The sequence below is a fragment of the Heteronotia binoei genome, chromosome 8 (assembly GCF_032191835.1).
Source record: "Heteronotia binoei isolate CCM8104 ecotype False Entrance Well chromosome 8, APGP_CSIRO_Hbin_v1, whole genome shotgun sequence".
NCBI lineage: Eukaryota > Metazoa > Chordata > Lepidosauria > Squamata > Gekkonidae > Heteronotia > Heteronotia binoei.
In genome coordinates, this window is record NC_083230.1 from 46,267,169 (window position 1) to 46,293,974 (window position 26,806).

Consider the following 26,806-nt stretch of genomic DNA (forward strand, 5'->3'; position numbering starts at 1 on the left):
AAGCAAAAACACCCCTGTCTTGGGAACCAGTTTCACCAACCCTCCTAGCACTAGGAGGGAAAGGGAGAAATACACGAAGTACTCCCTTAGAGCGAAACTAAGAACACCTTCCAGGGGAACTGTGATGCTAAAACTTTCAATCAGAAAAATGGAACAAGCCACCCATTCCTCCCGCAAAGGTAGGAGAAAACCAGACTCACTTTAGTGTGACTTATCCTGGTACAGCTAAGGGTATAAAAGTAGATACCAAGTACAAACATATTAGTATAGTTAACCATGTATTTAACATTTCCAGAAACTCCAATAAATCCTGAAAAAATACCAAAAAACATGAACACTATATATATATATATATATAGAGAGAGAGAGAGAGAGAGGGCACATATTGCACAAGATGTAACATTACATTAAGAACTCTTTTTTACAATTGATTTCCCAGCATTTGATTATAGTTAAAAACACAACCAATTCATTAAAGTAAATATATTTGTGTAAAAAATGGTCTAATTTATTCAATTGTGTGTATATATATATAGTGTGTGTATGTATATATATACATATATACATATAATATACATATACATATAATATAAACCAATGCATCAACACTCCCATCACATTCCATCTAAATTCATACATACCTAACAACAATTCCACATTCACCTTTACCATACTAGCACTCAAAGACAGTCACCTGCACACTCTTGCCCCCTATCATACTAATCCCACCTAGTTCATTACTACCACTTTTCCCAAGAGCAAAATCATATAATAATCTTGCATCCTTTAAATATAACCACAGAGAGCAACACGTATACATTTTACACTCCAATTTTATACAACCATTCTCAGCCTAGTCTTCTGACACATCAATTAGCAATCTAAGCACATTCAGGCAATCACCCCTGGACCCATACCAGCCTCTCCGCCTCACACGCACATACACTCCAAATTAAAAATGCAAATAAAGACAAAGCATCGCCCAGTCACTGTTTACACCATCTTATTACCAATTTACTTCTTAAAAATTATACTATGCAACCTCCCTAGAATAGGATCTGGATAAATTGGAGTGTTTTGATGCAAGAAGTGTGTAACACGTTTTGAAAAAAAAAAAACTGCCAAAAGTTTTTGCGTTGAAGCAACGGTTTGGAACTAGGAAAAAAAAACAAGTTTGAAAAGTCATACTACAATGGCTACAGAGCACGTAATTTAGTCTCCTTCCCAAGCAGATAGATCTTCCACTGGTGGGTTAGCTTTTAATAAGTCTTCCTCTTCAGTAGGTGTTAGTTCCAATGATAAGGCTTTAAGCAGCGCCCTGCCCGAATCCATATCTGACGCTTTATGCAGGTAGCCATTTTTGTAGACTAAAATGTCCGATGCAGGGCTCCACCTAAAACGAACGTTTGCCGCATGTAGCTTAGAAAAAAGGGCCTTAATTTTCTACGTTTGTCCAGTACATCAGGAGGTAAATCCAAAACAGCCAAAATCTTTTTGCTTTTATAAGAAAGGGCCCCATTCATTCTTGCCTCCTTTAGGATTAGGTCTCGCGTTTTAGGAAAGATGAAGTGCACAAGCATGTCTCTGGGTCTCCCTCTTCTCACCGTCGCCATTGCTCCCAGCCTTTGCGCTTTAGCGGTTGCTAACATACTCCCCTCTTCCACTTTCAAAGCTGACTTTAGCCATTTAGTCATGAAAGTGGCCATATCAGAGAACCCTTCCTCGCCCTCTTCCAGACCCCTAAATTTGAGATTGGAAGCCCGAAAACGGTTCTCCAGGACCAATATTCTATTGTCTAGTAGGGCTTCCGATCTCGAGTGATTTAACATTGTCTTGAAGCGCCAAGGCCACTTCAGTCAATTGCTCCACCATTTTCGCAGTTACAGAGAGCTCTTCCAATAGCTCTTGAACTTTGGACTGGATGGGCTTAAGGAAGGTGTCGATTGACTCATTAAAATAGAGATGAATGTCCGATCTTAAGAGGTTAAGGTCTCTCCTGCTGATCGGAGCGTCCTCATCATCCATGTTAGAGCTAGGTGAAGTAGTATTATTGGCTGCCGTGTTTAATAATACCAAGCGGGTTGCGGGCCGACTGACCTTTCCCGAGACATCTGGTTTGAAGAAAGCAGCAACTGACTTCCCCCCCCTCTAAACGGTCTTCTTTTTATTTCTAGTTTGCTGTCCCATCGAAAGTAGGATTATTATAAAAGCCTGGTGACTTCAATTTTGACGATATAGGGGGGAATGATCAGAAGTCTGATCAAAGTGCGTCCGCCATGCACAAGCGACGATCCGCCCCCCAGAACCCTTTTGTTGTTGTTTTTAGCATATCTCGCTAGCCTAAGTTCATATTGAGCTTTAGCTTTTCTAACTTTTTCTCTACAAGCACTGGTTATTTTTTTATGATTATCCTTGGTTAAAAGACCCTGCTTCAGTTTCCTAAATGAGTCTTTTTAATTTCTCAGGTTCTTAGAAAACTGTTCATGGAGTCATCTTGGCTTCTTTAAACTCCTCCCATTTTTCCTTCTCATAGGAATCATTTGTTATTGTTCCTTCAGTATTTCACTTTAAATGCTGTTTCACAGACTGGAATATAATAAAACGCAACATCATGGAACAATAACTATCTTAATATTTGGAATAAGCTTTGCTAGCTATGATATTTTTCAAGTTAGGCATTTCAGCATATTTAAATTATTGTTAACAATTCTTTTTTCCAGAGTAGCCTGTATGTTAGTTGTGTTTTATGCTCTCCTTGGTGAAGGTATGTTCTAAATATTTTATATCTATGTTAGTCGTATCTATCTAGAACTCTTCTTCAGCTTATCGATATAATCTTCAGCTTGTTGATATGGTCAGACAAAGTCTTAGCCCATATCAACATTTGTATAACATAAACCTGGCCTGACACAACTAATATACAGGTCACCAGTGAGAAAAAATAGAGTTAAAATACTTAAAATATGGTGAAACAAATTTATTTCTCTGACTAAGAAATATTCCTAAGGAGAATGAAAAGACAGATTTCGTGTTTGTGATTATAAGCAAAGAACATTTTATAAATCAAATTTATATTTGTTACAGAGAAGATTGGAAATATTTTATATTCCCCTCCTCTTTTCCTTTTAGTTTTTTTTTTTAAATGGTGTATGATTTTGGAAGTTTTTACTTTTTTGTATGTCTTCTAGTATTCTCCTTTTAATAAAAGTTAAAATTATACTTTAAAAAAACCTCTTGGCGTGATGCAACTAATATACACATCATTGGTGAGAAAAAAAGAGTTAAAATACTTGAATATTATGATACAAACTTGTGGCATAAACTTCCATGCAATATGGCAGGGGTAGCCAACAGTAGCTCTCCAGATGTTTTTTGCCTACAACTCCCATCAGCCTCAGCCAGCATGGTCAATGGCTGGGGCTGATGAGAGTTGTAGGCCAAAAACATCTGTAGAGCTACCATTGGCCACCCCATACTATGGCCATCTTGTTAGATGCACGAAATGTCATTCTCAATTGTCATTTGACACAGATTATAGATGCATGGATAAAGAAAAATAACTGCTTAAAGAAAAATAAATGTAGGCAGCAGAGTAATACATTTTTATCTCTATACACATATATTTCCCAAGTATACCATGATGGGTAGCCACCTCAGTCTGTAGCAATAAAACAAACAGGATCCCACTAGCACTTGAGAGACTAACAGAATTTATTCCAATGTAAGATTTTCTTATTGAAGCTCACTTTGTCAAATGCTCACTTCAATGCATTTGATGAAGTGAGCTCTCAATAATGAAAGCTTATGCCAGAATAAATTCAGATGGTATCTGTCACTAGATACTATTTCATTCATTCATCTAAAAGGAGCCAGATCTACAAAAGCTACTACAAAATGCCTATTAGTGTTTACATTAGTAATTAATTTTGTGGATTTTGTTAAAAGCAGTTAAACCAACTGTCAATCTGGGATGTAACGTGATGCAAACCAGACCATCAGATATGTGCTGAATGATGGATCACTTTTTGGTTTATTATAGATGAAGAATTACTGAATTTGTAAAATCTGTACTTGCCAAAAACTGCAATCTAGGAGATTTGTCATTCTGCTGTGTTTGCTAAAATCCAGTTCTGTTCTCCAGGACTATACCTAGTTCTGCTGACTACCGGTGACTTCTGCTACAGTAGACTTGACTAGATATTTGAAAACAGTGTCAGAAATTCATCACTCTTGGATCTCTACGTTTTTATCTGCCAACCTTGACCACAGTAGCGGTTGCACTTCCAAGGTCACACACTGGGGATGCACTAAATGAAACAAATGACAGAAATACCCACTGAAAACAACAGGAGAGGCCTGAAAGATCACTGGATGTAATGGGAGCCAGGAATGTCAATTGACTTGTATGGGCTCCACTAAAATACTTTTTTTGCCTTCAAGTTGCAGCTGACTTATGGTGACCCCAGGGGGTTTTCAAGGCAAGAGACATTCAGAGGTGGTTTGCCATTGACTTCCTCTGCCCTGCTTACCTACCCGTGACTTCCTTGGTGGTCTCCCTTATTCTTGCTTGGCTTCCCAGCTCTGACAAGATCAAGCTAATCCCGGCTATTCAAGTTAGTTGCAATTAAAATGTGAAACAGATTTTGCGAAATCTGCCCTGGGCCTGGAATGACAGCCTCCTGAGTAGAAGGACTCTGAACTGGAATGAGTTTTCAAAAAATGGAATGACAGTCCTTGGGAATAGCATAAGTATTCTGGGGGTGAAATGACAGACCCAAGAGTAAAATGACAGACCTTGGGCCAAGATAAAATGCTATGGGACTGGAATTGGAGTCTCTGGGAGTAGCATAACTGTCCTGGGACTGGAATAACAGCTCACAGAGCGGAACAACAGTCCCTGTTAAAATCAGTGCTCTGCAACTGCAATCAAACTTTACAGTAGAATGAAATACTTTACATTTAAATAAATATTTCTGGAGGTTGTGTTGTTATTCCTAAATCAGCTCAACTGTTATCCCGCTTGTTTGCTGTTCAGTTTCCTTTCACAGTCACAATACTGGGGACAGCCACTTCATTCTGCTCTGTTGACAAGTATAAAGTTTGTTCTCTCCCCCACTTTCTTGTCTTCCTTAAAATCCCAGTGCCCAGGTCTGTTTCCTTCCTATCCTCCATGCTCCTGTTATGTGTCACACCCTGCCAGAGTTCCCCGGGTACTTCTGTCTACTCTATTGACCATTAGCACCAATCTCAGACTGTCTCTGTGAAAATCCCATCCCATAGTCTAGGTGATGGATACTTTCTTATATGAATATTTTAATATTGAAATCTCTTTACAGCATGTCAGGCCATTTGATCATCTTGACAAGGTGAACAGTTCTCTGCTTCCTGCCTTTCATTTGACACCAACTTGAGACATGGGTGATTCAGGAATAATTGTACAACTGCCAGAAATACCAATTAAAATGAACTGTATTTTAATACATGTTGTGGTTTGTAATTGCTCAAAGAGTAGTGATCCCATTCCCAGGGACCTTCAATCCACTCTGTGACTATCATTCCAGTCCCAGTAAATGTAAACTATTCCCAGGGACTATCATTTCCTTCTAAGGGCTATCATTCCAGTCCCAAAGCATGATTCTAGATCCAGTGCCAGTTTCTCAAAATCCATTCTGCATTTTCATTACAACTTTTGTGTGCTGTAATGTATTTAAATAGAGCCATGCAAACAAATTGGCATTCCGGGCTTCCATTATATCCAATGGGCTTTCAGACCCGCCCCATTGTTTCCGACGGGCATTCCTGTCATTCATTTTAGCATATCCCCACGCACTGTACATTCTTTTGCCTTGAATAAATCATCGGCATTCAGTTCGGAGCTCGTTGGGTGACCTTTTGCCAGTAAATGCTCTCTGCCCAGTCTACCTCAGTGTTGAAATGACCAAGTGAAGCGGAGATGGGTGCATTCTGATACGTCTGAGCTCCTTCGGAGGAAGGGCGAAACAAACAATTGGGCAGATAATCTAGTTTGGGCCTAACTGCTACGAGAACTTTTAGGACTCCGTCGGTTGATTCGGAGTCCTGCTCTGGTGGTCAGCAATCTACTGCTCAAACCGCAACTTTGTTCTGATCCTTTCATCCTCCACCATTTGCTTCTCACCAGCCCACTTTTTTGGGGGGGGGGGGTGTCTACGTGACGATTCTTTGCGATCCCCTCCGCGGTAGGCAGTCTGTGGAAAGGGGTGTGCCGGCGTGAACCAAACCGGGCGACCCACCTCGGTCTTGCGTGGAGCTGGCCCGCCTCCTACGCGTCAGGAAGCCGGAAGCAGGCAGGGGAGCCGAGCCGTGCGGGTGAAAGTGGTTGGCGAGCCACGGCGGGAGCTGGCGCGGGGCTGGGGAAGGGTCTTTCCCGCCTTCGCTGTCGAGGGGGGCTCGGAGCGGGTAAGGCGGAGCGAGAGGCCCGCAAGAGACATGTCGCCCGGTTTAATTTCCCTTATAAAGCCAGTGCATGACGACTCTCTGTGGGAGGGAAATGCGCCTCTCTGCTCGAGGCTTGCCTGGTCAGCCTTTGCAGGCCCGAGGTGGGGGAATTCCCCGCTCTCCTGCTCTGAAGCGGCGGCAGCGGCAGCTGTTGGGCCGGAGATGGGCGGTGGGTGGAGGGAAGGAAAGCAAGAAGTGCGCGCGGCGCGGAAGTGACCAAAGGCACGGGAGAGCAGACGCTCCCGCGTTTTAGAGGGAAGGAGTCCCCGGCAGGTGCAGCTTTTCCCAAGCCAGCCTACAGCGGCCAAAAACTTCCCGTTTCTGCACGAATATCTGTCAATGTTGTACAGTCGGTCAAGTTTTCCAGTCGTCCTTCCCTCTTTTTACTTCCGCGGGACTGTTCAAGACAGGGACTTGGAAGAAACCGATGACTGCCGCATTCTTGTTGCTTGTCAAAAGACTCAGTAACCTGTTTCCTCTGCTACTTTCCTGTGGCTACTCTGCATATCGGGTCTCCACGCTTCCTTAAAGGGAGCGTTCAGACATGCGTGCAAGAGGCAGCCTGCACGAATCGTCATAGAGGTTTCGTTAACATCCAGTTTTCCAATGCAAGTGTTTTGCAGTGGAGGTAGTGTATGGGCTCAGTTGTAGCGTACCGAGTGATGCATGACTCGGCATTCCCGTCGTTCTGCCGCTGCTTATTCCTGTTATGGACTGAGCAGTGTGGCTCACACTTTCCACTGATTAAGGATCCCCCCCCCCGTGTTAAGGTTTCTATTGCCATTTCAAGTGTTGATTTTGGGTTTGAGAGACTTGAGGTTAAATTCTCAAATCGGTCATTGGTTGCAAAAAAAGTGCTTTGGAAATCCTGTTGAACTCAGGGCAAAGTAGTTAAAAAGATGCGCATTAGCCCTTCTATGTAGTAACTTGTAATGTGCATTTCAGCCTTTGCAGTAGTAGAAGACAATCTCTGTGAAGAAGGAAGTGTATCCTAACTAACTGTATGCTTCTAAACACTTTGAATTACCTGCCATAGAAGAACCCCCTTTAAAAAAAACATTTAAATCCTGCCTTTGTATGTACTGATATTTTAGGTGGATTAAAGGTAAGGTAGTCCCCTGTGCAAGCACCAGTCATTTCTGACTCTGGGTTGACGTTACATCATGATATTTTCACGGCAGACTTTTTATGGGGTGCTTTGCCATTGCCTTCCCCAGTCATGAACATATATGAAGCTGCCTTATACTGAATCAGATCCTCGGTCCATCAGAGTCAGTATTGTCTACTCAGAGTGGCAACGCCTCTCCAGGGTCTAAAGCTGAGGTTTTTCACGCCTACTTGCCTTGACCCTTTTTAGTTGGAGATGCTGGGGATTGAACCTTCTGCTTACCAACAAGATGCTCTACCACTGAGCCACCGTCCCTCCCCTACAGGGCCGGCTTGCCCATTAGGCAAACTAGGCAGTTTCCTAGGGCACTGGGAGGGTGGGGGTGCCAAGTTGGGCTTCCCCCCCTCGAGGTGCCCCAGACCCTTTTTAGTTGGAGATGCCGGGGATTGAACCTTCTGCTTACCAACAAGATGCTCTACCACTGAGCCACCGTCCCTCCCCTACAGGGCCGGCTTGCCCATTAGGCAAACTAGGCAGTTTCCTAGGGCACTGGGAGGGTGGGGGTGCCAAGTTGGTGCTTCCCCCCCTCGAGGTGCCTAGTTTGCCTGCCACCACCACCTGCCCCTCCTTTCCCTTCCCGTCCCTTCGCCTCCACCCCGGCGCAATCAGAGTGTGCAGCGTCTGGGCCCTACTGGCCGCAACACAGCATGCATATTATCTTTTGAAGGACGCGCTGGAGAAGGCTTGGCTCTCCCTCCCGTTTGGGAAAAGAGGGGAGAGAAGCCTCCAGTCTTTCTTCAAAAGATAAGATGATCTGATCGCTCAGGGGGAGGCAACCGAAAGGGAAAGAGTGGGCGGGTGCCTTGGCGCAGTGCCCTTGGGTGCAACCGAGTGTGGCACTGCATTGCAGCGTTGTGGGGGGGGGCAGCGACTGGGGCACCACATGCCCTTGGGCCAGCACTGCTCACCTAACACCGTCCCATCTATACTTTACCTCCAGCAAGCTGGGTACTGATTTTACCAACCTTGGATGGATGGAAGGGTGAGTCAACCTTGAGTCAGCTACCTGAACCCAGCTTCTGCTGGGATCGAACTCAGATTGTGAGCAGACCTTGGACTGCAGTATTGCAGTTTACCGCTCTGCAGCATAGGGCAGGTGGATTAAGGTTCCGTTAAAACAATACAACAGATAATATCAATAATTTAAAAGTTATAAAATGGCAGCAATAAAACAATCTAAGAAATAGCTTTGTGGAGATGTAAATTTTATAAAGCTCTTTTTAAAACAGCAAGTAGCAGAACTATATTGGGAATTAATTATAGAGTCAGACAAGGGAATAAGCAGTCTCTGCAACTGGATTATAACTTTTTTAAAAAACTGAAAATGCCTCATACAGCATTTATTATACTTAAGGTTTGGATATTGTGTTACTTTAAAAGGTGCTCTTGTACAGTCCGTTGAATACAGAGCTGGAAATCTTCCTTTGGATATGGTTGGGCAGGCTTCAGGTGTTTCTACAGAAATGTGGGAAGCGAGGGCCTGAAATAATATATTTGAATTTCCTGGAAAGGCTGCAAGAAATTGTTGGAATAAAAGCTTGCTGTAAACAGTGTAACTTTTTTGCCCCTTAGAAGTTTTGTTTCTAGACCTCAGGTATCTGACATGTATCATCAGTGCCTTACAAGGCCTGGGGAAGTAAATGTGACTGAGGCTTTCCAGATTCAGGCCTTTCCTATGAAAAGCTCTTTAAATGTGGAGTTCACCTCCGTATGTATAACAGAAGCATTGTAAACCTACAGTATCTTCAAAGCCTTTTGTTTCCTAATGAATATTTGAAGTACTGAATGATTGCTTACTTGACATTTAACATTTAAAAAAAAAATTCTGTGGAAACAGGACCAGCCTCTTCCTGTACATTTCTGTAGTTCTGGGTTATGTCTAGTCTTCCAGACTAGTTCTCCAGTTTGACCACCCAGCAGGAGAGATGACTTCTCTTTAGGGCACTACCATGTACATGGATGGATTTGTCCAGCTCTGGCAGAGGCAGCTTGTGGGTTGGCTTGACTGGAGTAGCCATTACTTCTGCCTGCTGTTGTAGATGTAGATGTTGTAGATGTGACTTGCAGTTTTAATCATCTGCAGGCTTTCTAAAATTGCGGTGATGGGACCTTGGTATAGGTGACTGAAAGCTGAGGGATCAAAAAAGCGGAAAATGAAATACTTTGGGTGGTGTGAAAATGTTCAATAGTACGGAGAAAAAAGCTCTGCTTTTAACCGCAGCCCTCACCATTCAAAAATGAGCTGAGCGTCCTGAGCAAGCATGACTTTGCTACTAGAAATGACAGATTAGCAGTGCACTCCCGGACATAGTTATATCCTTCAAAGTATTTTGAAATCAATAGATTTAAAAGGGTGTAAGGCTGTTTGGGATTGCACTGCAGGTACTTTGTGCCCCAGAGTTGTTCACATAGCAAACTAGAGGCCCTCATGCTTGCCTCTGCTGCTTGATTTCCAGTTGCTCTACTGACACATATGGGCTGGATAAATAAATGTTAGTTATAAGCAGAGTGTCATACAGTGTTAGTTATAAGCAGAGTGGATAAAAATCAAATCGTTCCTCTGCATTCTTGCTCAAAAAAAGCCATGGAAGTACATATTTGTGGTATCTTACTTATGAACATATGAAGCTGCCTTACACTGAATCAGACCCTTGGTCCAGCAAAGTCAGTATTGTCTACTCAGACTGGTAACGGCTCCCCAGGGTCTCAAGCTGAGGTTTTTCACGCCTATTTGCCTGGACCCTTTTTTGGAGATGCCAAAAAATTGGGTGCCCACCACCTCAGCCCTGGTATTATATATAGATCTTTTATGCTATCATCATGTAGATGTCAATGTTATAATTTTAAAAGAACAGATTTTCTTATGTTGTAATTTTGTCAACTGAAGAATGTTTTAATTGCTTGTTAAGATTAAGTAAGAATCGCCTAATCAAGAGCAAACATGCAGAGCACTCCAAATTATCTCTGGCTTGTATCAGACATCCTGGGTCAAGGAGCTACTGCAAATGTTTTCCGTGGACGACACAAGGTTTGTATATCCTATCCATATGCTTGATAATGTTTTATGTTAATGTAGACTAACTGTTGAGTCTCCTTGTATTGCTAAATGTTTGATCTTTCCTTTAGAAAATGACTGATATTTTTAACAATAATGGTCATGGATATTCACACTGAAGGGTTTACAAAATGCAATTGACTCTCTTTTTTCAGTCAGCCCTTTTTATAAAATAACAGTGGTGTTGTAAATATTATTTGTGTTTATGTATTGTGCCATTTTTTATCATGATCACCTCTATGGAAAAAGTTTTTCCCCCATTGTCAGTTAATATTATAATTTTGTATTATAGAATTTATAAAGGATGGTAACTAGGATTTTATTAGTAAAATACTTGTGACATGTTTCCCATTTTCTTTTTAAATAATCTCAGTATTTGTTTTACAAGTAAAATACTTGTGACATGTTTCCCATTTTCTTTTTAAATAATCTCAGTATTTGTTTTACAGAAAACTGGTGACTTGTATGCTGTCAAAGTATTTAATAACTTCAGCTTCCTTCGTCCTGTTGATGTTCAGATGCGAGAATTTGAAGTATTAAAGAAATTGAATCACAAAAACATTGTAAAATTATTTGCCATTGAGGAAGAGGTAATTAACTGGGACAGTGTAAGATGTTTTGTGTATATGTTCTACTGTAACATATAAACTGCATCATTATATATGGTGTGCTCTCTGCTATTTATGAAAAATGTTACTTGCTTTTTAGATCTAACCTCTTTTTTTAAAGATAACTCTTTTATCTCCCATATAAGAGGTTCTTTTTTGTAGTCAGTTGAAGTAATATCACTCACTTAAAATAATCCTTCCTTGAAATTTCACAGCAGAACTTCATGTAATGTGTGTGATATACTCACGGGGGAAAAAATCTGACAACTTTGACAGCAAAGATGAAAGTTGGAACTTTTTGTTTGTTTAAAGGGAATTTTTGGAAGCAATTTTTCCTCCCCCATCTGGTAATTTGAAGGATAACAACTTCAACATGATCAGCTTTATATTTTCTTAGCTTAAGATAATTGTACTTGAATTTGAAAGCCACTGGAAAGATGTCATAGAATGATTTACCTAAGTACTAAAGGTAAAGTTAGTCCCCTGTGCAAGCACTAGTCGTTTTCGACTCTGGGGTGACATTGCTTTCAAAACGTTTTCATGGCACACTTTTTACGGGGTGGTTTGCCATTGCCGTCCTCAGTCATCTACATTCCCCCCCCACCCCAGCAAGCTGGGTATTCATTTTACCAACCTCGGAAAGATGGAGGCTGAGTCAACCTGAGCTGGCTACCTGAACCAGCTTCCTCTGGGATAGAACTCAGGTTGTGAGCAGAGGGCTCTGACTGCAGTGCTGCAGCTTTACCACTCTGATCCACGGGGCTCTTACCTAAGTACTAGTGGTGTACAAAATTTTGACCATTGAGGCAATCTTCTAAGATGGTGATTTGATTCATGTAATTTACAAATCCTTTGTTCTTTTTTAGACAACTTCTAGACATAAAGTTCTTGTTATGGAATTTTGTCCATGTGGCAGTTTGTACACAGTTTTAGAAGAGCCATCTAATGCCTATGGCTTGCCAGAATCAGAATTCTTGATTGTGTTGAAGGATGTTGGTATGTGAAACTTTTCTTCTGTAGTTCATTGTCTGCTCTTTGGCTTGTCTAACTGTTATGGTACCATATTCAAAAGTTTGTACGTCTGTGCTGCCGAACCATTGTGTTGATCTGACTTATTTTACCATTGGATGCATATGCTAGTACTAAGGCTTTCAGCAGTAGCTTAATAGTTTTTTTAAAGTTGGGGGAAACAGAAGGAAGAAATCTCTTCCCTGTGTTTATATTGTGAATGATTAAACAATGTTTTTGCAATATATGGACATAAGAGAAGCCATGTTGGATCAGGCCAATGGCCCATCCAGTCCAACACTCTGTGTCACACAGTGGTGAAAAATTTTATATTATATACACACACACACACACACTGTGGCTAATAGCCGCTGATAGACCTCTGCTCCATATTTTTATCTAACCCCCTCTTGAAGCTGGCTATGCTTGTAGCTGCGACCACCTCCTGTGGCAGTGAATTCCACATGTTAATCACCCTTTGGGTGAAGAAGTACCTCCTTTTATCTGTTCTAACCCGACTGCTCAGCAATTTCATCGAATGCCCACGAGTTCTTGTATTGTGAGAAAGGGAGAAAAGTACTTCTTTCTCTACCTTCTCCATCCCATGCATAATCTTGTAAACCTCTATCATGTCACCCCGCAGTTGACGTTTCTCCAAGCTAAAGAGCCCCAAGCGTTTTAACCTTTCTTCATAGGGAAAGTGTTTCAAACCTTTAATCTTTCTAGTTGCTCTTTTCTGCACTTTTTCCAATGCTATAATATCCTTTTTGAGGTGCGGTGACCAGAATTGCACACAGTATTCCAAATGAGACCACACCAGCGATTTATAGAGGGGCATTATGATACTGGCTGATTTGTTTTCAGTTCCCTTCCTAATAATTCCCAGCATGGCGTTGGCCTTTTTTATCGCAATCGCACACTGTCTTGACATTTTTCAGTGAGTTATCTACTACGACCCCAAGATCTCTCTCTTGATCAGTCTCTGCCAGTTCACACCCCATCAACTTGTATTTGTAGCTGGGATTCTTGGCCCCAATGTGTATTACTTTGCACCTGGTCACATTGAACCTCATCTGCCACATTGACGCCCACTCACCCAGCCTCAACAGATCCCTATGCTTGCTCCAGGGAAGGAGAGAGAATTTCCTACTGTTTGTACACACACATCCCACTCTCCCCTATGATCTAAGCTGCCTGATTGGCCTCAAGTCCTTCTGTGCTTGAGACAGAGTTATCTGGCTGCCTTCTAATGCCCTAGGAATTTTCTCTTACAATACATTCCCTTTGCCTCATAACAGAGGCACACAGATACAGATAACACTCATGATGTTTTCTGCTCCACTTCTGCCTTTTTCAGCAGGATTAACTGATGCAGTTTATGCATGTCCTACTAAAATTTTCAGGGAAGTAATTTAAGTAATACTGTAGGAAGTAGTTTAGCATGGGGACATGGGTAAAAAACCCCCAAATGATCAGTGATTGTGCAAGCGTAGCCTATGTTAACTTACAAGTTTGGGGAAACACCCAGGCTTCACTTATTAGCATGCAGGGGAAAATTTATCTCTTGGACAGCGTAAGTCTTGTCTTGAAAAGAGATGCTGTATATATTCATCATATCCATTACACATATCTGAGCTGTTTTCCGCTCACTATCACTGTTTTGTCTGCAGTGTAGCTTGCCTAGTGGTTCCTTCTCCAGCATTCCTCGCAAAATTAAAGACTTCTTGCCTTGTGTGTGTGAGATATAAATCTAGAAAAAAAAATCTGAACATTTTAATAGCTTTTAGGCTGTAATTTCAATTTTAAAAGTGTCTAAAGCTGTATTACCTTTTAATAGTCAAATTGTACTGGTGCCATAAGACTCCTCATAGCTGTATTTTCCCCCTTGTTGTAGGTAGATAAGGATGATTATAGACTAGGAAAGATAACTGTGTCACATAGTAATAATCCCAGCAATAGACAGTGGTGATAATAAAATATTTTCTATAAAAATGGTATGACTACACTAAATTTTATAAATCAGGGTAGATTTAAATAATGACTTTCTACTTATAGACTCATTCTTGCTGGCCTTAATATTTCAAACCCAGATTAAAGTTTTATTTTAGTATAACAACTTTTTAGGTTAATTTTAGTAACATCAGAAATGTTATGATTGGTTATTTAGCACTTCAGATATATTATTATGAAACCAGTTTTAATAGGTTCATCATTCATATTTGGACATTTTTTTCTGCTGTACTTTATTGGAAGAAAAATAATAATTAACAATAACCATTTTAATTGTTTTACATAACTAAAACAATAACATTATATAGTACTAGAAGTAAGGCCCGTTGTGAAGAAAAATACAACGGGCTCTAGAAGGAGGCCACCCTTGCTGTCTTCCTACCCACCCAAGTGAAGGCTTCTCACCTCAAGGGGAGCCGATCTCTGCCACCTAGAGAGCAATTGGAAATCTGAGTGATCTCCAGGGATTCCCGAGGAGGAAATAGCATTGTACCTGCCTGAGGTCCTATCCCTCCTCAAACCACACCCTCTGCAGGCCCTACCCCTTAAATCTCCAGGAATTTCCTAACCTATTTCCTTCCCTTTATCTACCCCTCTGACTTCAAGTTTCCATTACCTCTCCCCTCCCTGCAACCTCTCGATAGGAAAATGACAGTCTTTCTTCACAGTGCGGGGAGGGGAGGATCAAAGCAGTTTACATCATTCTCCTCTCCCCCCTTGTGATCTGAACAACAACCATGTGAGGCTGGTTAGGCTGGAAGTCTGTGACTGGTCCAAAATCACCCACATCAAGAATCTGGGTCTAGCAGATCCCACTCTGAAACCCTAATTCTTATGCCACAGTGACTGCCATAGGGTGGCGGCTGCTGAACAGTAGCAAGCAGCCAGGTGTAGGGTAGCTACCCCCAGGTGGAGCCATCCCTCTGTCTCCCCCTCTGACTTCAGGTTTCCATAATCTTCCCCTTCCCTGCTGCCTCTACATACAAAAAAGACAGTCTTTCTTCATGGTATGAGGGAGACCAAAGCAGATTTCAGTATTCTCTTCTCCCTTCTTTGATCTGAACAACAACCCTGTGAGGCAGGTTAGGCTAGAAGTCTGTGACAGGTCTGAATTTACCCAGTCAGCTTCCACAGCAAGAAGTTGTGTCTGGCAGACCCCACACTGATATCCTAACTTGTATGCCCTCCCCAAACTCCACTATAGAATCTCCAGGAATTTCCCACCAACCTGGAAAGGTACCACTAAAGGTGCCCCCCCCCAGCCTTGCTGTCTTCCCACCCATGTGCCCTCCGCCCAGTCTTGCTGTCTTCCCACCCACGCAAGTGAAGGCATTCATTCCCCTCTCATCTCAAAAGGAGCTGATCTCTGCCATTTGGATAGCAGTTGTAATTCTGAGAGATCTCCAGCCATCACCTGGAGATTGGCAACAGTGATTCCCAGAAGGAAAGGCCTCTCCCTCAGAGGCCTGTATTGATACCTTAGGAATTCCCCACCAACCTGGAAAGGTACAACTAAAGGCCTCTAAAGGTGCCCCCCCAGCCTTGCTGTCTTCCCACCCACCCAAGTGAAGGTATTAATTCTCCCACACACACACCTCAGGGGGTGGTGATCTCTGCCATCTGGAATTTCCTGTCCTGGAGTTGGCAACCTGGCAGCCTCTACACGGGAAAAGGATGGTTTGTCTTCATAGTGGGGGGCAGGGGGGACACCAAGCACCTGAAAGTTGGTAACAGTGGTTCCCTTGGAGGAAATGGCTGGTAGCATCAAGCAGCTGACACTGCGAAGAAAGCCATTACAAGCCTCTCTTTTGCTCCCTCTGAAGTGGCCCCTCCCCGCTGTGAATGAACATTTATTGAAGATATGTTAACTGCTACTGTGTAGGTGGATTAAAAGCAGGAAGGTAGACAGAATGAACTAAAAAGACTGAAAGACAGAGATACAGAGAAAGAATGAGAAAAAGAATAGAAGGGGGAGATAGAAAAAAGAGGGGGATAAAGGAGTGAGAGAAAAAAATGAGAAGAAGATAGATAGGGCCCTGAGGAGAGGCAGTAGTGATCAGTAAGCCCTCAACAGTCTCCCTCAGAGGTCATTGGCCATCTAATGGTATTCTTGCTTGACAGGGTCAGCAGTGGGTGGGGAGAGCAGAATCAGCCAATGGCATGACAGAGACGGATTGCAAGCCAATCCTGCAAGAAAGTGGGGAAGGCTGCAGTGGGCGGGTGACAGATAGGCTACCCAATGGTAGTAGAAAGTGGTGACAGACAGAGTGTCAGCCAATACTTGCTGCAGTACAGTCCCAGTGACTGAAACAAATCAGGACCCTGGAATTTGCCACTGTGGCTTCGGTTTTATGACTAAAGGATATGTATTCTTGTATTTGCTTGAACATTTGTGAGGATATGCTAACAAATATCTCAAGATTTCTGGCATTTTCTACTCAAAAAGTTTCACTTTCATTTGTACTGCTTGCCCCTCCCTCCACACACTTAGCTCTTAACAGCTCTTCCTTTTCCAGACCTGTTTCACCATAAACAGCCTTACATTCATTTAACTTCTTGCAACGTAGCAACATAAAGGGTTGATTCTGTGTGCATAGATTTGCAGAGGATCAATAGGTGAGGTCTCTTGACCCTGATGTTTATTTTATAACATTTTTTGCTGTGAAGAAGAGGCATGTTATCTGTACAGGCCTGGGATGGGCATAAACAGGGAAAAAGGAAGGTTCATTGGAGCATTGTGGCTCGGACAAACACCTCTACTGGACATACTGGTTCATGCTTCATCCAGTTTGGGAGTTCCTGAGTGAGCTCCAAAGGCATTTAAATGCCTTCAGATCTTACTTCTGGGTCACACCACCCAGGCAGACGTTAGCTCTGAAGGCATTTAAATGCCTTCTGGGTTGGGTTGGCCTGACTGAGCTCTCAGAGAGAGAGCTCTGAGGCTTTTGTATGCCTTATATGTCCTTGTATGGGCACACTGCACCCAGAGGAGGGCCCTGAAGGCCTATAAAAGTCTTCATAGTTCACTCTGAGAGCTCAGTTGTGTCAGGCCAGCTGACGCAACTGAACTGCAAACATGACCTTCGAAAGCCTTTGGAGCTCAGGCAGATGAAAACAATAACATATAACGTGTATTCTTGTATTTGCTTGAACACCTATGAAGATACACTAACAAAGATATCAAGATCAGGTCAAGCCAGGGGGTTGGTGGTGGGCTCTTGATGGCATTTAAATGCCTTTTGGAGCTCAATTTCAGAGGCTTAGAAGATATTTAAATACGTTAGGAGCCTGCATGAACCCTCCCTGTGAAGTTTGGGGAAAGTTCGTGGGAGGCACATTCTCCTGAACTTTTGGTTCAGGAACCACAAAACAGCCCGGTTTGTACTCAAACCAGGGTCCAGTTCATGCCCATCCCTACTGCAGACACAAATTCACATTTTTGAGAACTACAAAACCAGGCATCTGTGATAATATCTAAATAGAAAAATTTCCCCAAATAATCTTATAGAAACCCTCTGGGATAACATGACATTGTGAATGAAATAATGAAATTAATTTACCAAAAAATTTAAACATAGCATGAGTATTGTAACCCATCCTGAACTTGCTTTGGTGGGATGGGTGGGATAGAAATCCCATAAATGTATGTATGTATGTTGAGCTATTCAAAGTCCTAAAAGACAGTGCTGTTACAGTAATGCACACATTATGTCAGCAAATTTGGAAAGTGCCACAGGATTGGAAAAAGTCAGTTTATATTCCAGTCCCAAAGAAGGACAATGCCAAGGAATGTTCAAACTATCGCACCATTGCACTCATTTCACATGCCAGCAAGGTCATGTTAAAGATCCTACAAGCTAGGCTTCAGCAGTATGTAGATCGGGAACTACCAGAAGTTCAAGCTGGGTTTTGGAGAGGAAGAGGAACTAGAGATCAAATTGCCAACATTCGCTAGATTATGGAGAAAGCACGGGAGTATCAGAAAAACATCTATTTCTGTTTTATTGACTATGCTAAAGCCTTTGATTGTGTGGATCACAACAAATGGTGGCAAGTCCTTAAAGAGATGGGAGTACCAGACCACCTCACATGTCTCCTGAGAAACTTGTATAAGGGTCAAGAAGCAGCAGTCAGGACAGGATATGAAACAACTGATTGGTTTAGAATAGGAAAAAGAGTTCGACAAGGACGTATATTGTTATCCTGCTTATTTAATTTATATGCAGAGTAAATCATTCGGAATGCCAGACTGGATGAAGCACAAGCCGGAATTAAGATTTTAGGAAAAACATCAACAACCTCAGATATGTAGACGATGCCACTCTAATGGTAGAAAGTGAGGAGGACCTAAAGAACCTCTTGTTGAGGGTGAAAGAGAAGAGCGCAAAAGTAGGCTTGAAACTCAACATCAAAAAAAACTAAGATCATGGCATCCAGCCCCATCACCCCTTGGGAAATGGAAGGGGAAGACATGGAAGTAGTGACAGACTTCACATTTCTGGGATCCAAGATCACTGCAGATGATGACTGTAGCCATGAAATTAAAAGACGTTTGCTCCTTGGGAGGACAGCTATGACAAACCTAGGAAGTATAATAAAAAGTAGAGACATCACCCTGCCAACAAAAGTCTGTGTAATCAAAGTGATGGTATTCCCAGTGTATGGCTGTGGTATTCCCAGTGTATGGCTGTGAGAGTTGGACCATAAGGAAGGCTGAGCGCAGAAGAATAGATGCTTTCGAGCTGGAGAAGAATCTTGAGAGTCCCTTGGACTGCAATATGATCGAATTAGTAAGTCCTAAGGGAAATCAACCCTGACCCCTGGAAGGTCAGATGCTGAAGCTAAAGCTCAAATATTTTGGCCACCAAATGAGAAGGGAGCACTCACTGGAGAAGATCCTGATGCTGGGAAAGATAGAAGGCAAAATAAGAAGGGAATGGCAAAAGATGAGATGGCTGGACAGCGTTACTGATGTAACTAACATGAATTTGAGCAGACTTCGGAGGATGGTGGAAGACAGAAGGGCCTGGAGTGACTTTGTCCACTGAGTTGCAAAGAGTCGGACTCAATTGTGCAACTGAACAACAACAAAAAATGTATGTATGTATGTGTATGTATGTATGTTTGCATAGTCGCACGGACTTGAGAGGGGAAATCCAATTCCCAGCCTTGGATGGGGTAGCTTAAGCTTACATTCTGAATAAAACTTAGTTGGTCTTAAAGGTGCACTTGTCTACTGCTTTGTTCAAATATTTACATGTTCACTAAGTGCTCATTTTAGAGTTAATATGCTGGGAATATATCAACAGTTTAAAACTACAGGCAGTTGCTGAATATATCTTATTTCATAAGTTTGCATAGTTTATTTTTAAAGACCTGATTCTTTGGCATATCTTGGATTGTCACTGGGTTCTGGGCAATGTACAACATAGATCTGTGGTGGCCAAACTTGCAGAGAAAGTCACTGACCTATGAGTCAGTGCTTAGAGGCTGATTGAGGTCCTGATGCTAAGCACACTTACTTGAGTGTAAGCCTGCATTAAGTTCCTCCTTGACTTCCAGGAGCTGTATAATATGTGTGAAAGAGCCACATGCCGTTCCTGAGCTGCAGTTTGGCCATCCTTGACATAGATTAAGACAATATACAGTTAAAATAACACAACAAATTACTTTAAAAATATTTTTAAAACCTCAGATGGCATCCTATAAGATTTCTGCATCCTAGACTACCAGGATGTCATGCTGGGAGTGGGAGGAGAGAAACTTAAAGAACGTCTGAAGGGGAAGTAAAAGGAGTGGGAGGAGAGAAACTTAAAGAACGTCTGAAGGGGAAGTAAAAAGGAAAGGTGCCAGTCAAGAACATACCATCCCTGCCCTCAACTGAAGGCCTGGAGAAGCATCTTTGCCTTACAGGCCCTGCAGAATTACATAACGTCCTGCAGGGCCTTGACGTCATTCGACAGCTAGTTCCACCAGGTTGGGTCCAGGACTGAGAAGGCTCTGTCCCTAGTCGAAGACAGACCTCCCCTATGGCCAGGGATCACCAGAGTGTTTTCACCAGGAGGGTGTAATGCTCCTCCAGAGACATACCAGAGAAGATCCCACAGATAAACTGGTCCCAGAGCATTTAAGGCCTTAAAAGTCAAAACCATAACCTGAACTGCTACTCCTCTGGGAACCAGTGCAGCTAGCGCAGCACTGGTTGAATATGTGCTTTCTGTAGTGCTGCCATCAGGACTTGCACTGCTGTATTTTGGACCTGCTGAAACTTATGAGTCAGTCTCAGGTAGGCCAGCATACGTTAGTCTAATCTGGAGGTGACTGTTGCATGGATTACTCTGGCTAGGTCTGGGCATGATAGGGGAACCAGTTGCCAAGCTTGGCATAGATGGAAAAATGCCACCTTGGCAATGTGCATGACCTGGATTTCCATCAAGAGGGAGCCAGCTTCACTCCCAGGCGTTTGATAGACGATGGCGGTATTAGTGGTGCTTCGTCAAGAACTGGTAGAATCATAGAATCAAAGAGTTGGAAGGTACCTCCAGGGTCATCTAGTCCAACCCCCTGCACAATGCAGGGAATTCATAAATACTTCCCCCCCCCACATGTCTATCCCCAGTGACCCCTGCTCCATGCCCAGAAGATGGCAAAAACTTCCAGGATCCCCTGCCAAACTGAAGAAAAATTGCTGACTGACACCAGAGCAGCAATCAGCATTTCTCTGGGCATGTAAGAAAGGGCCACAAGAACTAAGCACTGATGCCATCCTTCCTGCCCTCTTTCTCATGATCTGCCTAAGTCACAGAATCAGCATTGCTGTCAGATGGTCATCTAGCCTCTGTTTAAAAAGCTCCAAGGAAGGAGAGCCCACCATATCCCAAGGAAACCTCTTCCACTGAGGAATCACTTGGTCAGGAAATTCTTCCTGATGTTTAGCCAGAAACATTTTTCATTTATTTTCAACCCATTGGTTCTGATCTGACCTTCTGGGGCAACAGAAAATAATTCTCACCATCCTCTATATGACAGCCCTTCGGGTATTTGAAGATGGTGATCATATCACCTCTCATTGGCCTCCTTTCCAGACTAAACATATTCAGCTCCTTCAAACTTTCCTCATAGGTCTCCAGACCCCTCACCATCTTTGTTTCCCTTCTCTGGACATGTTCCAGCTTGTCTATACCCTTAAATTGTGGTGCCCAAAACTCAGCACAATATCCTCGGTGAGGTCTAACCAGAGCTGAGTAAAATGATACCATTACTTTGCGCAATCTGGACACTATACTTCCCTTGATATAGCCCAAAATCTCATTTGCCTTATTATCTACCACATTATACTGCTGACTCAAGTTCAGTGAATAACCACTAAGACCACTAGATCTTTATCGTGCAAACTACTGCCAAGACAAGTCTCCCCTATCCTGTAATTATGCATTTGATTTTTCTTGCCTAAATGCAGAACTTTACATTAATGCCTGTTTAAATTCATTTTAATTTTTTTAGCCCAGTTTTCCAACCTGTCAAGATTATCTTGTATCTGTCTTTTACTGTATCTGCTACTCCTCCCAATTTAGAATAATCTGCAAATTTAATAAGCATTCCCTCTATTCCTTCATCCAAATCATTTATAAAGATGTTGAACAAAACAGGTCCCAGGACAGATCCTTGAAGCACTCCTATTGGAGTTTGCAATCCAATTTGAATCCTGTCCCCACCCCCCCTCCCCAGTCACAGAACCTCTGTCTTTGATGGATTCAGCTTCAACTAATTAATTGTTTAGGGTTTGTAGAATCTTTCGGGATCAAGTGCCGTGTTCTACTGGAGAAAGTTTTCCTTCCAGACGTTTCGTTCTCAGCTGCGGAGAACATCCTCAGTGGCGTTGCAGCTGAGGATGTTCTCCGCAGCTGAGAACGAAACGTCTGGAAGGAAAACTTTCTCCAGTAGAACACAGCACTTGATCCCGAAAGATTCTACAAACCCTAATGATGTTACCAGCCGTGAAAACCTGAAATCTTTGATAATTAATTGTTTGCTTCTTTGAAAATATTCATATACTTATCTTTGTACCTTTGTTTAAGTGGCTGGGATGAATCATCTTCGAGAGAATGGAATAGTGCATCGTGACATTAAACCAGGCAATATAATGCGTGTTATAGGTGAAGATGGTCAGTCTGTTTACAAATTGACAGATTTTGGGGCTGCTAGGGAACTGGAAGATGATGAACAGTTTGTCTCCCTCTATGGTACAGAAGAATACTTGGTAAGCCAATTCATTTAATTTTAGAATCCTTGAAGTTTGGAATATATTTTGGTGATGACTTGTATGTACTACAAGCCTTCCAACATTTTCTTGTAGTGATATCTTAAGACATTATGTCACCATTATTATAAAAGCAAGGCACAGATTGGAATAACAAAATAGGATTGCACCATCATACTGATTTACCAGATTTATTTTTAATCTCAAAAGCATTAGATTAAACAAGAGGGGGACCTACATGGACTTGCATTTTCCTTCTCTCATGAATTTGTTCTTCCCTTCCCTCGGAGCCCCCATAGCCTTCCCTGGGGCCCCCATAGGATATTTCATCCTTCATGTCTGTGCTGCCTTGCTCCACAAGGGGGATCAAAACCAATTGTGGCTGTAGGGTTGCCAGGTCCAACTCAGAAAATACCTGAGGGCTTTGGGGATGGATCCAGGAGACTTTCCCATTCCCCCCTGCCAGTTTGGTGTGGTGGTTCAGTGTGCGGACTCTTTATCTGGGAGAACCGGGTTTGTTTCCCCACTCCTCCACTTACAGCTGCTGGAATGGCCTTGGGTTAGCCATAGCTAACGCAGGATTTGTCCTTGAAAGGGCAGCTGCTGTGAAAGCCCTCTGAGCTCCACCCACCTCACAGGGTGTCTGTTGTGGAGGGGAGAAGATATATGAGATTGTAAACTTGCTCTGAGTCTATGGTTCAGAGAGAAGGGTGGGGTATAAATCTGTAGTATTCTTCTTCCTTCTCCCCTTCCCACCCTCCAGCCAGCTTACCTCTTTTAGTCTTCAGCTTTCCCTCTTTTCCTTCCCCTTTGGCCTTGGTAGCCTCTTCTGTGAAAAACACTGACTGGGTTGGATGGTACCAGTCAAGCTTGGGCTGAGCCTAGTTGCAGAGTAGGGAACCTAGAAGGACTTGCAGGGAGGGGCATCTCACTTCCCCCATATTTCCCCTCCCTATGTAATTTTCTCTTTCCCTCCTCCTGGCAACCCCTGTATTATCTTTCTCTGCTTCCCACCCACCCCTCCTCTCACTGCAATGGGGACCCAAAGCAATTTACATCATTCTCTCTTCCATTTTATCCTCACAACAGCTGTATGAACTCTGATTGAGGGTATTTGACTTGCCCAAGGTCACGCAGTAAGCTGCCATGGCAGAAGTGGGATTTAAACCTATGTTTCCTACACTTTAACCATGACACCACACTGGGTATGATAGTTCAGGACTGTTTTTAAGCCCCTTTTGTTTGGTATTTGGAATAGGATATTTCATCTTTCATTTCTGTGCTGCCTTGCTCCACAATGGGGATCAAAACCAATTTTGGCTGTAGGGTTGCCAGGTCCAACTCAGAAAATACCTGGAGATTTTGGGGATGGATCCAGGAAACTTTCCCATTCCGTCCTGCAAAAAAATAGAAATACAACATCGTTGTTCCCCTGAATATAGTCTTCATTTCCTTGCATGCAGCAGCTGCCTGCACTTCCACTAAATTAAAGTGAACACACACTCTCACCCACACAAAGCAGCCAAATAAACACAGTTTGCAAGCAAACACTTTTGTGATCTCATTGGGGCAATTATTCACTGGAGCAATTTACTCACCAGAACCATCTACTGTATTTCAACTAACTTCTTAAAACTTTACAGGAAAATGAAAGCAGAGCAGCTCCAAACAAACAGAGGGGCTCTGCTCCCTTCCTTTCCTTTTATATGCTCACCAGGAAGATCCAAGAGCCCTCAGCCAATTGGGGGAAGGCTTTCTGTGGCAATTTCCCTCCTGCTCCCTCCATCAGCCAAATGAGAGAAGGCTTTCTCTATCTTCTCTGCAAAGCAGTGCCTCAGTCCTCAACCAATCGTACACAACAGACCTTGAGTGGTAGTTGATGGGCCAATGGTTTATGGAGTGCATCTCTAAGCCAATAGGAGATCGGGATTTGGCCTCACCACAGGGCTTTTATTATATAATAAAGGATACTATAAAGCTACCTAGAACACACAGGGTTTTTATCTGAAGAACAATGACTGAAAGGAAGTTGTCATGAGTATTGTTCCATAAATACTTGTGTAAGCATTTTCTCAAGAGATTTCATAGTGCTATAATAGGTAGCTTTTAAACCAGTTATCTTGCATCTGTATACACAAGAAGTTTATGTGACCTTTCTCATAATTGGTAGAATAGTTTATTTTTATATTTCCAATTTCCTAGGTGAAAGACCACCCAATTTCTGAGCTAAAATGGGCTCATTTGCTTCCCATCTTTAGCCAGGGCTTTTTTAAAGCAGGAACACAGTTCCAGCTGGCTTGGCATCAGGGGTATGGCTTAATATGCAAATGACCTCCTGCTGGACTTTTCTACAAAAAAGCCCTGTGAAACAATGGTGACATCAGGGGTGTGGCCTAATATGCAAATGAGTTCCTACTGGGCTTTTTCTACAAAAAACACACCCTGTCTATAGTATTTTTAATTGTTCATAAATTGACATTCCTATGTAGCTTTCTTCTTCCAATTCTCTAGCACCCTGATATGTATGAACGTGCAGTACTGAGGAAAGAGCACCAAAAGAAATATGGTGCAACAGTTGATTTGTGGAGCATAGGGGTGACTTTTTACCATGCTGCTACTGGAAGTTTACCCTTTCGGCCTTTTGAAGGACCTCGCAGAAACAAGGAAGTGATGTAGGTAACTCTAGAAAGATATTCTCTCTGTATACATTTTTCTTTTTTGAATAAAAGTGCCAAAGCCAAGAAACTGAAAAAACAATTAAAATACAAGCGAAAGCATTTTTCTTTTGTAACTCAGGTACATGATTGACCATGCATGTTTGAGAATTGTAGCCCTTTCAGTCTGATGCAGCAAAACAAAAAAAGGAATCTTTTTTATCATGATTTATCATGATATAAATTGTTGTAAATGATAGCCCATTTTAAATAGTGTGCCCTCAGTTGACAGATGCATACATGACAGATACATACACTGAACAGAAGGGAAAAAACTGTAAACCTTGGAGTTAAAAGGTATAGCCTGTGACATGTCTATGTAAAATTCACTTGTGTATAAGTAAGAAGGTGACCATTTTCAGTGCTAGTTGAAAGCTATTGCCTTCAAGTTTTCCTAGTATTATTGTATTTTCCAGTGACTCTTGTACTTTGGCCATATCATAAGAAGACAATAGCCTCAATTTAGTCATTGTAATTTCTACGGAAAGTTCAGGCTTGATTTAATCTAGTACTTGTCTTTTTGGCAGTCCATGGTATCCATAAAACTCTCTTCCAACAGCACATTTAAAATGAATCAACTTTCTTCCTGTCTGCTTTCTTCACTGTCTGACTTTCACACCCCAGACATAATAATGGAGAATACTTTAGTATGAATTATCTTGATCTTGGCTGCCAGTGATATATTCTTACACTTAAGGATTTTTTTCTAGCCCCTTCATGGCTGCCCTTCCCAGTCTGAATTTCCTTCTGATAACTTGGTTGCAGTCTCCCTTTTGGTTGATGATTAAGCCAAGGAATAGAAAACCTTTTAATAATTTCAGTGTCTTCATTGTCTACCTTAAAGTTGTGTGATTCCTCATTGTCTCGCTTTGGCACTTTCTGCTTTAACCTTCAGCAGTAGTCATTTAAAGTCTTCACTGTGTTTTGCCAGTAACGTTACCTGCGTATTTCAAATTCTTACATTCCTTTCTTTTACCAGTTTTTACTCTGCTTTCATCTAAATCTAATCCAGTTTTCCTTATGATGTGTTCTGCCTATAGATTGAAGAGACAGGGAGATAAAATACATCATTTGGCAATTAGGAACCATTCTGTTTCTTCACAGTCTGTCCTAGCAGTAGCCTCTTGTCCAGAGAATAGGTTGCATATCAAAACAATCAGATGTTGTGGCATACTCATTTCCTTTAAAGCCAACCGTAGCTTTTCATGTTTCACACAGTCAAAAGCTTTGCTGTAATCCATCAAACCTAAACTGATTTTCTTATGAAATTCTGGTGGATACTCCAATAACAAACATAAATTTGCAATTTGATCTGTAGTTCCTTTTCTGAATTGAGCTTGAACATCTGGTATTTATCATTCTTTATGTAGTAACTGTTTTTGTTGTAAGATTTGGAGCATCACTTTACTTGTGTGAGAAATTAATGCAATGGTCCAATGTTGCTGCAATCCTTGTCTCCTTTTTCTTGGAACTGGAATGTAGATTGAGCATTTCCAGTCTGTGGGC

At 42.1% G+C, this 26,806-nt stretch overlaps 1 protein-coding gene across 1 annotated transcript in view; it reads left to right on the forward strand.

Annotated features, from left to right (window-relative positions):
* Positions 1 to 6,301: 6,301 nt before the first annotated feature.
* The window catches only part of TBK1 (TANK binding kinase 1), a 48,917-nt gene continuing 28,412 nt past the window's right edge, over positions 6,302 to 26,806 (forward strand). The window contains exons 1-6 of the mRNA XM_060244986.1: positions 6,302 to 6,438; positions 10,555 to 10,673; positions 11,150 to 11,290; positions 12,175 to 12,304; positions 22,405 to 22,586; positions 25,098 to 25,258. Coding sequence (XP_060100969.1) covers positions 10,587 to 10,673; positions 11,150 to 11,290; positions 12,175 to 12,304; positions 22,405 to 22,586; positions 25,098 to 25,258 — 701 coding nt within the window. The 5' untranslated portion in view covers positions 6,302 to 6,438; positions 10,555 to 10,586. The remainder of the gene's footprint in view (positions 6,439 to 10,554; positions 10,674 to 11,149; positions 11,291 to 12,174; positions 12,305 to 22,404; positions 22,587 to 25,097; positions 25,259 to 26,806) is intronic.